The 14,971-nt window shown below is 37.8% G+C and overlaps 4 protein-coding genes across 4 annotated transcripts in view; 1 reads left to right on the plus strand and 3 right to left on the minus strand.

Moving 5' to 3' along the window:
* kif28 (kinesin family member 28) overlaps positions 1-11,142 on the plus strand; it is a 67,682-nt gene extending 56,540 nt beyond the window's left edge. The window contains exons 19-27 of the mRNA XM_047340761.1: positions 7,891-7,983; positions 8,141-8,281; positions 8,363-8,433; positions 8,808-8,942; positions 9,114-9,280; positions 9,475-9,569; positions 9,788-9,920; positions 10,133-10,266; positions 10,729-11,142. Of these exons, the coding sequence (XP_047196717.1) occupies positions 7,891-7,983; positions 8,141-8,281; positions 8,363-8,433; positions 8,808-8,942; positions 9,114-9,280; positions 9,475-9,569; positions 9,788-9,920; positions 10,133-10,266; positions 10,729-10,887 (1,128 nt within the window). The 3' untranslated portion in view covers positions 10,888-11,142. The remainder of the gene's footprint in view (positions 1-7,890; positions 7,984-8,140; positions 8,282-8,362; positions 8,434-8,807; positions 8,943-9,113; positions 9,281-9,474; positions 9,570-9,787; positions 9,921-10,132; positions 10,267-10,728) is intronic.
* LOC124852250 (kinesin-like protein KIF28P) lies at positions 14-1,423 on the minus strand. The gene is made up of 4 exons (XM_047340765.1): positions 1,334-1,423; positions 983-1,115; positions 635-768; positions 14-172 (listed from the first exon to the last, which is right to left on the minus strand). Exons 1-4 carry the CDS (start codon positions 1,385-1,387, stop codon positions 14-16), a joined length of 480 nt encoding a protein of 159 aa, XP_047196721.1. The 5' UTR covers positions 1,388-1,423.
* LOC124852251 (kinesin-like protein KIF28P) lies at positions 2,001-3,051 on the minus strand. Its single transcript, XM_047340767.1, has 3 exons — positions 2,909-3,051; positions 2,611-2,751; positions 2,001-2,526 (listed from the first exon to the last, which is right to left on the minus strand). Exons 1-3 carry the CDS (start codon positions 2,993-2,995, stop codon positions 2,398-2,400), a joined length of 357 nt encoding a protein of 118 aa, XP_047196723.1. The 5' UTR covers positions 2,996-3,051; the 3' UTR covers positions 2,001-2,397.
* Positions 11,143-11,682: 540 nt separating the features above from the next.
* LOC118113477 (frizzled-3) overlaps positions 11,683-14,971 on the minus strand; it is a 31,961-nt gene continuing 28,672 nt past the window's right edge. Inside the window, 2 exon segments of the mRNA XM_035163265.2 lie at positions 11,683-14,282; positions 14,374-14,537. Of these exon segments, the coding sequence (XP_035019156.2) occupies positions 14,060-14,282; positions 14,374-14,537 (387 nt within the window). The 3' untranslated portion in view covers positions 11,683-14,059.

The raw sequence follows: 14,971 nt of genomic DNA on the forward strand, positions 1-14,971 counted from the left end.
AACAGTCATTCGGTCAAGACCAGATTCCTGATCGTTCTCGTTTCCGACGGACAATGGCGGCGACATCGTGTTTGAGCGTGGACACACTTTGTTCCAGCTGCTCTGAGAAGTCTCTCATCAGACGACCCTGCTCATCTATAAACAGTCTGAGCCCCAGCAGGTCAGACTCCTCCTGGAAAACACACAGAACAGACACACAACAAACAGTGAAGAACATGTGTTAAAATGAACGCACATTTAGGAGGTGACACTATAAACTAACCTAAAACATACAGCGTTCTTCAAACGGGTGAAAACACGACCTATACTTGTTGGAGGTAATAATTCTGAACCAATGGTTTCCAGTCGGTTCACTGACAGATGGCTGAACATATATATTCTATATCACAATTGTATCAATCAGCTAATAAAATAACATCTAATAACAATAAAATTCCCTGAAATGCTCCCAACTGTGCAGTAAAAAAAAAAAAACAGCAAATGAAAAATCTTTGATTAAAATGTATGAAATCCTCACTTACTGTGGTCATTCCACTGTAATCTCACTGAGACTTTACTTGAATGTCAGTTTTGTATTAACAGGTCTGACTGGAGTAAACGCTCACTAAGGCTGCAGACAGGTACAGATACATACACTGGACCTGTGTCTGCGCAGGCGCTGCAGCTGACCCCTGACTGAGGTCATGCTGTGGTAGAAAACCTTGAGAGCACGAGCAAATTCTGCATCGCAGCTGGGACGCAGCGACCGACCACGCCCACCATCCCCACCTGAAATCAACAAGAGAGAAAGTGTGTGAGCAAGAGGAGGTGAATCAGAGTTCCTCTCTTATGCCTTTCTTAGTCCAAACTGTAAATTACTATGAAAAGATACAGTATAAATGCAATGTGAACTCTATTTTGAATGTGTGTTTTTAATTCACTGGAATGAAAACACATTGAGCACAGCCTGTGGTGTGTGTGTGTGTGTGTTTGTGTAAGTTACCGTTCCTGTTCGTGTTGAGTTGTTCTCTCAGACAGTGATTTTCTTTTCTCAGCGAAGCATTATCACTCTTTAGATCTTCCACATCCTGTAGCAGAGCTCTCACTGAAGAGCTGAGCTCTGCAGAGTTTACAGGCTGAAACCCCCCACACACACAACCACACACTTTTATAAGCACCATGTTAACATTTTTGTGTAATTCTCATGAAAAATAGTTCTTTTGAAAAAACTGTCCGTTCTCTAATACAGGAAAATACAAAGTAACTGAGATTTATGTAAATGTATTAGGATGCAAACATGTGTCTCCCATTGTTTAATGCACAATAAGGGATTCAGACTTAACATCAAACTCACCACAGTGTTTGTTGGGCCTTCCTCGTCGATGATGAACACACCGTCTGTAGTCATCCTCACTCCCTCCAGAGGCGACACCAAATCTGTGCAACCATCTGAGACAAAAGCTACACGCATCAGCTGCTTTGATTCTGACTGTATCGATATGCAGTGCTGTACATACATAGTCACATGTAGCATGAATTAACCAACAATACCAACATACCCATTAAAGTTAAGTTGAGGGTGAAAAAAGTTACCATTACTCTGAGACCTGCCCGATCACTCATGCATCTCTCCATTCTCACCTTGAAGGCCCCACAGCTCCAGCACGACAGCGCTGCTCTGCAGGTAGTCCAGCAGACGCTGGGAGGTGGAGGAGGCAAAGTGGACTCTGTGGTCCAGCAGAGGGTTGAGGTTGTGCCACACAGCTGCAGAGTAGAGGCTGACTGCAGTCAAACATCCTGAAACTAAGAGAGCGGGACGAAATCAACAGTCTCAGCTATGGCCACATGAATCCAGAGGATATTAATATTCAATAAATACCAATATATTAGCACAGTCCTCTGCACTGACTGTGCCACAAACCAACATTAAAATTACCATTACGTCTCTGTAGTCCCCCCTACGCCTCACCCAAACTGAACCCCTCTATTGTGGCTCTCTGATCCAGCGCAGGCCACAACACTGTTCCAGGACCAGCTGGAAGTCCAGTCGTCGTCCCAGTAGCTCAGACGGATCGATCAGGATGTCGTCTTCACCGAGTGGGCTGGAACACAAGATAAATAAATAAATGGTTATATACTAATAATGACAACTTACTGTGTGTTTGTGTGTGGGGTCCAGGTATTACACATGTTGTGGGGACCTAAAACTGTTCACACAGTCACATTATGGGGACTTGTTTGCCTTATGGGAACACAAAGCCCCAAAATGTAAATGTTAAAGGGTAGACATGTTTTAAGGTTAGGTTAAGATTAGGTTAAGGTTAGGTTTGGTTAGGTGTAGGTTAAGGTAAGGATTGGGGTTCATCAAGTAGAAAGTTTGGTTAAAGCTTCAGTAAATCTCCAGGAAATCATTGTTAGTCAATGATGTAATTTCCTCTGTCGTGTGTGCGTGTGTGTGTATGTGTGCATCTCATACAGTCCAGTGGAGTTGCAGGGAACCAGCTGAGCTTGTAGAATGGCCTCCTCTGTGCCCTCTGACCCCAGCACCTGCAGACAGACATGATCATCCAATCATCACTCAGAGATTATCCACCATTTACTGTACGTGTGCTGCGTGTTCTGTGGTTCCACCTCCAGCTGCTCCTCCAGAGGGATGCGGAAGGCCAGAGACTGAAGCCAGAGGTGAGCGGTGCCCAGGAGCAGAGGCTCCACTGGATCCCAGAAGGGGTCCTTATCTCTGGGTAACGCAGCGGCAGACAGCCCCTCTACTCTCTGACAGCACCAACACAAGATGAATCAAGAAACAGTTTTAGATGTGAAATGATCTGATTTCATACAATATGAATTAAGGGACAGGGAAACCAATCAAACTGCAGATCTGCTGATTTGTAAATACTTTAGACTTAAAAGATTTGTTTAATTTACTTACATTGATTTCACTCTGCTCAGCCTGATGCTGCTGATAAACCTCTTCCATCAGGAATTTGCGGTTCACAAACTTGGCCTTGGACCACATCCATACCTGGGGAGGGCGTAGTTCAGAGTAGTTCAGAGAAAGAAACTAAAATTCTAACTAGGGCTACATTGTAGCACTAACGGGCCCGAGCACACGCATTTTGAAGCCTGTTGCGGTTAGTGGAGAGAACGATTAATGACCAAGCGCACATCTCCGCGTTGCATGCGTTTTGCGCACTGCGGCAAGGACAAACGCTTCACTTCCTGCGTCCATCACGCGATGTCGATCCTTGCCTGCTAATTGCTCATTACGGTCCACGCTATCATCACATCACACTGTGAACATTTTATGTAAATCGAATGATAGTTGTAAAACAAAGCTTACTTCCTGTTGCCAGACTAATAGATCTGTTCAAGTAGGGGCTCTGATGTAGCGTGAGCAATTTTGTGTCAATTGGACAATGTTACAACAACCTAATTATCACACTGATCAGTAGGTGGCGCTATGACCCGGCACTAATATTAATATATGGAGCGTCCGTCTGTCTGTTTGAAAAAAAAAAAATACGGACAGACCAACGAAAAAAAAAAAATTTAATTAAATTAAATCCGTCCGTCTGTCCGTCCAAAAAAAAATGAAAAATACTACAAAAGTAACTAAAAAGTAACTAAAAGTACAAAAGTAACTAAAAAGTAAAAAGTAACTAAAAGTACAAAAGTAACTAAAAAGTAACTAAAAGTACAAAAGTAACTAAAAAGTAACTAAAAGTACAAAAGTAACTAAAAAGTAACTAAAGTACAAAAGTAACTAAAAGTAACTAAAAGTACAAAAGTAACTAAAACTACAAAAGTAACTAAAAAGTAACTAAAAGTACAAAAGTAACTGAAAAGTAACAAAAATACAAAAGTAACTAAAAGTACAAAAGTAACTAAAAAGTAACTAAAAGTACAAAAGTAACTAAAAGTACAAAAGTAACTAAAAAGTAACTAAAAGTACAAAAGTAACTAAAATTACAAAAGTAACTAAAAAGTAACTAAAAGTACAAAATTAACTAAAAGTACAAAAGTAACTAAAAAGTAACTAAAAATACAAAAGTAACTAAAAAGTAACTAAAAATACAAAAGTAACTAAAAGTACAAAAGTAACTAAAAAGTAACTAAAATTACAAAAGTAACTAAAAAGTAACTAAAAGGACAAAAGTAACTAAAATTACAAAAGTAACTAAAAAGTACAAAAGTAACTAAAAGTACAAAAGTAACTAAAAAGTAACTAAAAGTACAAAAGTAACTAAAAGTACAAAAGTAACTAAAAGTAACTAAAAGTACAAAAGTAACTAAAAAGTAACTAAAATTACAAAAGTAACTAAAAAGTTAAAAATACAAAAGTAACTAAAAGTACAAAAGTAACTAAAAAGTAACAAAATACAAAAAAGACAAAGTACAAAAAAAAAGTAACTAAAAGTAAAATGTATCATACAAAAGTAACTAAAAGTAACTAAAATTACAAAAGTAACTAAAAAGTAACTAAAAGTACAAAAGTAACTAAAATTACCAAAGTAACTAAAAAGTATTAAGTACAAAAGTAACTAAGTAACTAAAAGTACAAAAGTAACTAAAACTACAAAAGTAACTAAGTAACTAAAAGTACAAAAGTAACGAGTCACAAAGTAACTAAAAGTAAAAGTACAAAAGTAACTAAAAAGTAACTAAAAGTACAAAAGTAACTAAAAGTAACTAAAAGTACCAAAGTAACTATACAAAGTAACTAAACTAAAAGTAACTAAAAGTAATAAAGTAAATTAAATCATAAAAAAACTAAAAGTACTAAAAGTAACTAAAAGTAACTAAAAGTACAAAAGTAACTAAAAGTACAAAAGTAACTGTACTAAAGTACAAAAGTAACTAAAAGTACAAAAGTAACTAAAGACAGTACAAAAGCATTCAAAAGTAACTAAAAGCAGTACAAAGTAACTAAAAGTACAAAAGTAACTAAAAAGTATTCAGTACAAAGTAACTAAAAGTAACTAAAAGTACAAAAGTAACTAAAGTACAGTAAGTAAAAGTCACTAAAAGTACAAAAGTAACTTAAAAGTAACTAAAAGTATAAAAGTAACTAAAACTAAAAAGTAACTAAAAATAACAAAGTAAAAAAGTAACTTAAAGTAACTAAAAGTACAAAAGTAACTAAAAGTAAAAGTAACTAAAAGTAACTAAAAGTACAAAAGTAACTAAAATTAAAGTAATTGTAACAAAAGTAACTAAAAGTACATAAGTCTAAAATACAAAAGTAACTAAAAGCAATAACTACAAAGCAAAGTACAGTACAAAAGTAACTAAAATTACAAAAGTAACCAAAAGTAACTAAAAGTACAAAAGTAACTCAAAGTACAAAAGTAACTAGTACAAAAGTAACTAAAAGTACAAAAGTAACTAAAAGTAACTAGCACAAAGTAACTAAAAGCACTTTAGTTACTTTTGTACTTTTGTACTTTTAGTTACTTTTAGTTACTTTGTACTTTTAGTTACTGTATTTTAGTTACTTTTGTACTTTTAGTTACTTTTTAGTTACTTTTGTACTTTTAGTTACTTTTGTACTTTTAGTTACTTTTTAGTTACTTTTGTACTTTTAGTTACTTTTTAGTTACTTTTGTACTTTTAGTTACTTTTTAGTTACTTTTGTTTTTTAGTTACTTTTGTACTTTTAGTTACTTTTTAGTTACTTTTGTACTTTTAGTTACTTTTGTACTTTTAGTTACTTTTTAGTTACTTTTGTACTTTTAGTTACTTTTGTACTTTTAGTTACTTTTTAGTTACTTTTGTACTTTTAGTTACTTTTTAGTTACTTTTGTACTTTTAGTTACTTTTTAGTTACTTTGTACTTTTAGTTACTTTTGTAATTTTCTTTAGTTACTTTGTATTTTTAGTTACTTTTGTACTTTTAGTTACTTTTTAGTTACTTTTGTAATTTTAGTTACTTTAGTTACTTTTTGTACTTTAGTTACTTTTAGTTACTTTTGTACTTTTCATTACTTTTGTACTTTTAGTTACTTTTTAGTTACTTTTGTATTTTAGTTACTTTGTACTTTTAGTTACTTTTAGTTACTTTTGTAATTTTAGTTACTTTTGTACTTTTAGTTACTTAGTTACTTTTGTAATTTTAGTTACTTTTAGTTACTTTTGTACTTTTAGTTACTTTTTAGTTACTTTGTACTTTTAGTTACTTTTGTACTCTTTAGTTACTTTTAGTTACTTTGTACTCTTTAGTTACTTTTGTACTTTTAGTTACTTTTTTGTACTTTTAGTTACCTTTTAGTTACTTTGTACTTCTTTAGTTACTTTTGTACTTTTAGTTACTTTTAGTTACTTTTGTACTTTTAGTTACTTTTGTACTTTTAGTTACTTTTAGTTACTTTTGTACTTTTAGTTAATTTTTGTACTTTTAGTTACTTTAGTTACTTTTGTACTTTTAGTTACTTTTGTACTTTTTAGTTACTTTTTAGTTACTTTTGTACTTTTAGTTACTTTTGTACTTTTAGTTACTTTTTAGTTACTTTTGTACTTTTAGTTACTTTTTAGTTACTTTTGTACTTTTAGTTACTTTTTAGTTACTTTTGTACTTTTAGTTACTTTTGTAATTTTAGTTACTTTTGTACCTTGTTTACTTTATTACTTTAGTTACTTTTAGTTACTTTTGTACTTTGTACTTTTGTTACTTTTATAGTTACTGTATATTTTGTTACTTTTAGTTACTTTTGTACTTTTAGTTACTTTTGTATTTTTAGTTACTTTTTAGTTACTTTTGTACTTTTAGTTACTTTTGTACTTTTAGTTACTTTTTAGTTACTTTTGTTATTTAGTTACTTTTTAGTTACTTTTGTACTTTTAGTTACTTTTGAATTTACTTTTAGTTACTTTTGTACTTTTAGTTACTTTTGTTACTTTTGTTACTTTTAGTTACTTTTTAGTTACTTTTGTACTTTAGTTATTTAGTTACTTTTGTACTTTAGTTTTTTACTAGTTACTTTTTAGTTACTTTTGTACTTTGTACTTTTAGTTACTTTTAGTTACTTTTGTACTTTTAGTTACTTTTGAATTGCTACTTACAGTTACTTTTTAGTTACTTTTGTACTTTTAGTTACTTTTTACTTTTATTACTTTTAGTTACTTTTGTACTTTTAGATCCTTTTATTAGTTACTTTTGTACTTTTAGTTACTTTGTATTTTTTTAATTTTTAGTTACTTTTGTACTTTTTGTTACTTTACTTTTAGTTACTTTTGTACTTTTAGTTACTTTTAGTTACTTTTAGACTTTTAGTTGCTCTTGTACTTTTAGTTACTTTTTAGTTACTTTTGTATTTTTCATTTTTTTGGGACGGACAGACGGACAGATTTTACTTTTAAATTTTTTTTACTGTCTGTATTTTTATTTTTTCAGCGACAGATTTAATTTAATTTAATTTATTTTTTGGTTCGTCTGTCATTTTTTTTCAAACAGACAGACGGACGCTCCATATATTAATATTAGTGCCGGTCATAGCGCCACCTACTGATCAGTGTGATAATTAGGTTGTTGTAACATTGTCCAATTGACACAAAATTGCTCACGCTACATCAGAGCCCCTACTTGAACAGATCTATTAGTCTGGCAACAGGAAGTAAGCTTTGTTTTACAACTATCATTCGATTTACATAAAATGTTCACAGTGTGATGTGATGATAGTGTGGACCGTAATGAGCAATTAGCAGGCAAGGATCGACATCGCGTGATGGACGAGGAAGTGAAGCGTTTGTCCTTGCCGCAGTCCGCATGCCATGCGCGGAGATGTGCGCTTGGTCATTGATCGTTCTCTCCACTCAGGCTTCAAAATGCGTGTGCTCGGGCCCGTTAGTGCTACAATGCGCCCTAGTTAATTTTAGTTTCTTTCTCTGAACTACTCTGAACTAACGCCTCCCCAGGTATGGATGTGGTCCAAGGCCAAGTTTGTGAACCGCAAATTCCTGATGGAAGAGGTTTATCAGCAGCATCAGGCTGAGCAGAGTGAAATCAATGTAAGTAAATTAAACAAATCTTTTAAGTCTAAAGTATTTACAAATCAGCAGATCTGCAGTTTGATTGGTTTCCCTGTCCCTTAATTCATATTGTATGAAATCAGATCATTTCACATCTAAAACTGTTTCTTGATTCATCTTGTGTTGGTGCTGTCAGAGAGTAGAGGGGCTGTCTGCCGCTGCGTTACCCAGAGATAAGGACCCCTTCTGGGATCCAGTGGAGCCTCTGCTCCTGGGCACCGCTCACCTCTGGCTTCAGTCTCTGGCCTTCCGCATCCCTCTGGAGGAGCAGCTGGAGGTGGAACCACAGAACCAGCACACGTACAGTAAATGGTGGATAATCTCTGAGTGATGATTGGATGATCATGTCTGTCTGCAGGTGCTGGGGTCAGAGGGCACAGAGGAGGCCATTCTACAAGCTCAGCTGGTTCCCTGCAACTCCACTGGACTGTATGAGATGCACACATACACACACACGCACACACGACAGAGGAAATTACATCATTGACTAACAATGATTTCCTGGAGATTTACTGAAGCTTTAACCAAACTTTCTACTTGATGAACCCCAATCCTTACCTTAACCTACACCTAACCAAACCTAACCTTAACCTAATCTTAACCTAACCTTAAAACATGTCTACCCTTTAACATTTACATTTTGGGGCTTTGTGTTCCCATAAGGCAAACAAGTCCCCATAATGTGACTGTGTGAACAGTTTTAGGTCCCCACAACATGTGTAATACCTGGACCCCACACACAAACACACAGTAAGTTGTCATTATTAGTATATAACCATTTATTTATTTATCTTGTGTTCCAGCCCACTCGGTGAAGACGACATCCTGATCGATCCGTCTGAGCTACTGGGACGACGACTGGACTTCCAGCTGGTCCTGGAACAGTGTTGTGGCCTGCGCTGGATCAGAGAGGCCCGCAATAGAGGGGTTCAGTTTGGGTGAGGCGTATAGGGGGGGGGACTACAGAGACGTAATGGTAATTTTAATGTTGGTTTGTGGCACAGTCAGTGCAGAGGACTGTGCTAATATATTGGTATTTATTGAATATTAATATCCTCTGGATTCATGTGGCCATAGCTGAGACTGTTGATTTCGTCCCGCTCTCTTAGTTTCAGGATGTTTGACTGCAGTCAGCCTCTCTACTCTGCAGCTGTGTGGCACAACCTCAACCCTCTGCTGGACCACAGAGTCCACTTTGCCTCCCTCCACACCTCCCAGCGTCTGCTGGACTACCTGCAGAGCAGCGCTGTCGTGCTGGAGCTGTGGGGCCTTCAAGGTGAGAATGGAGAGATGCATGAGTGATCGGGCAGGTCTCAGAGTAATGGTAACTTTTTTTTCACCCTCAACTTAACTTTAATGGGTATGTTGGTATTGTTGGTTAATTCATGCTACATGTGACTATGTATGTACAGCACTGCATATCGATACAGTCAGAATCAAAGCAGCTGATGCGTGTAGCTTTTGTCTCAGATGGTTGCACAGATTTGGTGTCGCCTCTGGAGGGAGTGAGGATGACTACAGACGGTGTGTTCATCATCGACGAGGAAGGCCCAACAAACACTGTGGTGAGTTTGATGTTAAGTCTGAATCCCTTATTGTGCATTAAACAATGGGAGACACATGTTTGCATCCTAATACATTTACATAAATCTCAGTTACTTTGTATTTTCCTGTATTAGAGAACGGACAGTTTTTTCAAAAGAACTATTTTTCATGAGAATTACACAAAAATGTTAACATGGTGCTTATAAAAGTGTGTGGTTGTGTGTGTGGGGGGTTTCAGCCTGTAAACTCTGCAGAGCTCAGCTCTTCAGTGAGAGCTCTGCTACAGGATGTGGAAGATCTAAAGAGTGATAATGCTTCGCTGAGAAAAGAAAATCACTGTCTGAGAGAACAACTCAACACGAACAGGAACGGTAACTTACACAAACACACACACACACACCACAGGCTGTGCTCAATGTGTTTTCATTCCAGTGAATTAAAAACACACATTCAAAATAGAGTTCACATTGCATTTATACTGTATCTTTTCATAGTAATTTACAGTTTGGACTAAGAAAGGCATAAGAGAGGAACTCTGATTCACCTCCTCTTGCTCACACACTTTCTCTCTTGTTGATTTCAGGTGGGGATGGTGGGCGTGGTCGGTCGCTGCGTCCCAGCTGCGATGCAGAATTTGCTCGTGCTCTCAAGGTTTTCTACCACAGCATGACCTCAGTCAGGGGTCAGCTGCAGCGCCTGCGCAGACACAGGTCCAGTGTATGTATCTGTACCTGTCTGCAGCCTTAGTGAGCGTTTACTCCAGTCAGACCTGTTAATACAAAACTGACATTCAAGTAAAGTCTCAGTGAGATTACAGTGGAATGACCACAGTAAGTGAGGATTTCATACATTTTAATCAAAGATTTTTCATTTGCTGTTTTTTTTTTTTTTACTGCACAGTTGGGAGCATTTCAGGAATTTTATTGTTATTAGATGTTATTTTATTAGCTGTTTGATACAATTGTGATATAGAATATATATGTTCAGCCATCTGTCAGTGAACCGACTGGAAACCATTGGTTCAGAATTATTACCTCCAACAAGTATAGGTCGTGTTTTCACCCGTTTGAAGAACGCTGTATGTTTTAGGTTAGTTTATAGTGTCACCTCCTAAATGTGCGTTCATTTTAACACATGTTCTTCACTGTTTGTTGTGTGTCTGTTCTGTGTGTTTTCCAGGAGGAGTCTGACCTGCTGGGGCTCAGACTGTTTATAGATGAGCAGGGTCGTCTGATGAGAGACTTCTCAGAGCAGCTGGAACAAAGTGTGTCCCCGCTCAAACACGATGTCGCCGCCATTGTCCGTCGGAAACGAGAACGATCAGGAATCTGGTCTTGACCGAATGACTGTTGGCTGATCGTGAACGTCTCTGAACTTTATTTTACAAGGTTTGAGTGGGTTGGAAATAATGTCACTTATGTAAGAGCTCCACTGTGGTAACTCTAGAAGTGCAACATGCCATTGACCAAACCTGTTTAAAGGGGACATAGCATGCCCATTTTACCACAAGTTGATATGGTTCCTTGGGGTCTTAATGAAATGTCTGTAACATACTTTGGTCAAAATACCACAAGGATCATTTAAAACAGCACCCTTTTTACCCTGTATAAAACAGCCCTCCACAGAGTGACCGGTTTTGAGTGCCTGTTCCTTTAAATGCTAATGAGCCAGCTCCCCTCCCCTCTCCCCCATGATTTGTGAACAGCCAGGCGGCTGCGGCTTGAGAAGCGGCGCTGCTCGCAGCCTCGCTGCGTCCGGTGTAAACCCGCGTAACGAGTGTGGGGGCAGGGGATGAGGGTGGGGTGGGCCAAGGCCATGTAGGGAGACTTCCAGTGTATTGTTACGACACAATACACAGGAAGCTCATTCCAGTCACTCAAGCATGACGTTTCTGACTTAGAGGAACCATAACAAAACGCGCAAGTGTTTTTTTTCCAGAGTTTTGGGGTTGGTAGACATGCCAGATACACAAATTAACGTGTAGAAGCACAAACAAAGTGGAATTTGCATGATATGTCCCCTTTAAGTAATGTGGTCACTGAACTGAGGTATGGTAACAAGATTAGTTGGCCAGAAGAAATACACAACTCTGACAAACAGAACAACAAATCCACACAATACAAACAACAGCACTGAAGTTTATAAAATGTTTATTAGACTGCATGTAAAACAAGTCATTACAGTCCCAAACTGCAAATAAATTACAAGGCAAATACATCCCAAGTTTCACACTTCTCAATATTGATCTGTTTTTAAACCATCATTGCTAATGTGCCATATTTTCAAGCTACTCCAGTTCACTGTGAAGCACTGTAATGATGATGATGAGGATGAAGATGATAACAGCTTCCTCAGAAATGTCTGGTTGTGGGACTGATGAGAAGAATGAGATGTTTCATAGCATCTCTTGTTGTAAAAGCACAATGGTTAATGTTTGTCAGTAGTCAAGACTTGCAACAGTACAGGCAGATTGTGTAGGTCCCAAAAAAAGATTAGTGTGGGCACATTTACAGGGGGAGAGGCAGGAGGCAGGTGTGAGGCCGATTAGTCACCACAGAGGACAGAAGATCTATGTACAACAGAGACGCAGGCAGACGAGTGAACGTGAGAAGAGAGACGGAAGGAGAGAGGCAGCAGTGAAAGGCCAGAGTCAGCAAGTAAAAAAACACATAGCTAACTGTGGGATGGAGTTAGCTACTGATCCTAGTGTGTGTGTGTGTGTGTGTGAGACTTAAAACAGAACCCATGAGTCACTGAAAGTCTGTTTGGTTTGTGTATCATTTTAGAGCCTTTCAGATTCTTCAGAAATAGGCATTTTTACTTAAAATACTCAATAACGTGTGCGTGTGTACACCCAGGTACAGAGAAGGCTGAAGGTAGAGGTGAGGTAGGTTAACTTGAGGGATTGTGGAACAAAAAACAAATGAGAGAGACAGTGATATTATACATTTAACTTCCTACAACATTAAATGTCAGAGAACATATCGAGTCTGATGACTGAATGTTTCTGTAAGTTTGAACAATGCAAGCACACGTGACCAAAGAGCATGTACAGAAGCAGGTTAGGTCACATCAATGCAACTAGTAAAAGTGGCATTAGGGAAAAAAAAGAAACAAACAACCATTCTGCCATGAGGATGTTAACAGATTTAAAAATAAAAGCACTGTCATTGGTTTCCATTTTGAAATTACACTTCAGTCTATACAGCCGTTAGACTTGAATGCAGTGATAAACGACTTCCTGAATCAGACAGAGGTTGTTGATGTTTAGATTGTTACGCGATTTTGAGGCTTTTAGACTTTGTAATGACTCTTATTTGGCTTCTTCCATTTAGATTTTATTAACAAGATTGGCTGGTTGACAGCAAATGAAATAAGCATTGGTTGTGTGAATTATTCTCTTGTTTGTTTCTAAAGCCGACCTGTCTTCCCTTGCAAAGCTGATGCCTCTCTGCAGAAGGTCCAGTGCTGAAATGATTTAATAATAAAGAATAACCTCTGTGCATGTTAAGTAAGTGCACAAGCATTATTCCAGTTCATTCATCTTCCTGGTTCTGAAGACAACCCTTTAACAAACTGGGTTCAGTTCCCTCCATCATGTTTTCTCTGTTTAGATCAGAGGGAGTGCCTGAAGTTTAAAAACACATTTAACCACTTGTGTCTTTATTTCTTACTCAATCTCACATACACACGCACTCACACACACACACACACACACACACACACACACACGCACTCACACACTGTCACTGAGAAGCATTCAGCACCACACAGATGATTTTCACAGTATAAAAATATCTCACTAATCCACAAAAAGGTCCAAAATGTCACATGAGGCCCATATTCATTGACTCTGAAGCCACACAAAGATAAACATCATCATTAAGAGCTGCAGTCTAAGAAACAAAAACATGGAATAATTAGATCTGACTGAAATCAGTCAAGTTTCATGTGAGACGACAAACCAATGCAGATTGTTACAAAAGCAATACTCGGCACAGTTCACATATTTAACAATATTCCTGTAAATCCTGCAAGATGATTCAAGATCCTTATTTGGAAGTAGAGGCGTGTCACAATGTTCTGGTGTCCAACCTCTAAATCCAAGATGAATCTTTCAGAGTAAACCTGCACCAAACTGTCACCATTGTTTATCACGAGATACTGAAACTTTACCTGAATAACATCTTGAGTCTCACAGATGTCACTTAAGTCTGAGGAGGTGGATTTATCTTGTTGGTTCAGCAGTTTGAGTTGAGCAGTCAGGAGTCAACTGCTTTGTCAACTCAAATATGTAAACATACCTGTCCAGCTTAAACCTGTGTTCTCCAGTAGCTGCACAGCTAACGACCGTCCAGCGATAAACTGAAACTAAAATTCACCACCACAGCACACACTGGTACATCCTCCATCTTGACAGACACTGCAGTGTGGTTCTGCTGACAGCAAATCTTCTTTGAAAGACAGACAGCGTCCTGGCAATGATTTCCTGTAAAGTTTGTGATTGTTTTCAGGCACTAGTGCCGTCATTCTCAGCAACTCGACTGATACTCGCCGTGGTTCCGTGGGTGATGAGGGTAGACAGGGCTTCAGACACGTCTCGCTGGCTGCCGTGCCGTGAGTTGCTCTCTATATGATGGAGGCTGCTGTGAGTGGAAAGCGGGTGGTCAAGACGTGGCATGCTGCCATGGAAACTGCGTTCCTCTGTACCTCGGTAAACCAGCGCATCGCTCCTGGGAGGGGGAGAGGAGAAAGACACTTCTTCATCTGATTCACACCATCTGACAGAGTGAGAAACAGAGTGTTACAGATGATCTGTTCTACCTGTCGTCTCGGGTGCGGCGCAGGCTGCCGTGGTAGCTGGCCTTGCTGTGAACGCTGCTGGCTTTACTTCTGGTGGAGGCAGGGTGGCCGTGGTGAGTTCTGACCGGCTCGTCAAGGTCGTCCAGGACAGCTAAGTGAGTGGAGGAGGCGTGGGTGGAGGTGCCCTACAAATAGACAGAAATGAGAGGTCAGATAAATGTAATAACAACAGAGGATGTTTGTTTGATCAGTTTAAAGTTATATTAAAAATTGTAAGTCTGCTTCGATCATAACCTTCAGATCGATTTTGTTTACAGGTTTTCAGGTCGCTTGATGATTTCATGTGCTTGGTGCCTGTAAGTTGTCAGACTTTTACTTCTTCTAGTTAGAGCTCTGTTCCCTGACCTGAGCTGTTTGCTGCAAGAAGCGTTGGACCTTGGTTGGGTTTTAATATTGTTTGTTTCAAATATAAAAACAATAATAAAACTTTATTTATTTAATAACTGTATTTCTTTCTACTTTCTCTGACTGCACCAAGAAGTGACCGTGCTCATCCTGAGATGCACATTAAGGCCTGATAGCAAGAAGGAATGAGTCACAAAACAACAATATAGATTCT

The sequence above is a fragment of the Hippoglossus stenolepis genome, chromosome 1 (assembly GCF_022539355.2).
Source record: "Hippoglossus stenolepis isolate QCI-W04-F060 chromosome 1, HSTE1.2, whole genome shotgun sequence".
Classification (NCBI taxonomy): domain Eukaryota; kingdom Metazoa; phylum Chordata; class Actinopteri; order Pleuronectiformes; family Pleuronectidae; genus Hippoglossus; species Hippoglossus stenolepis.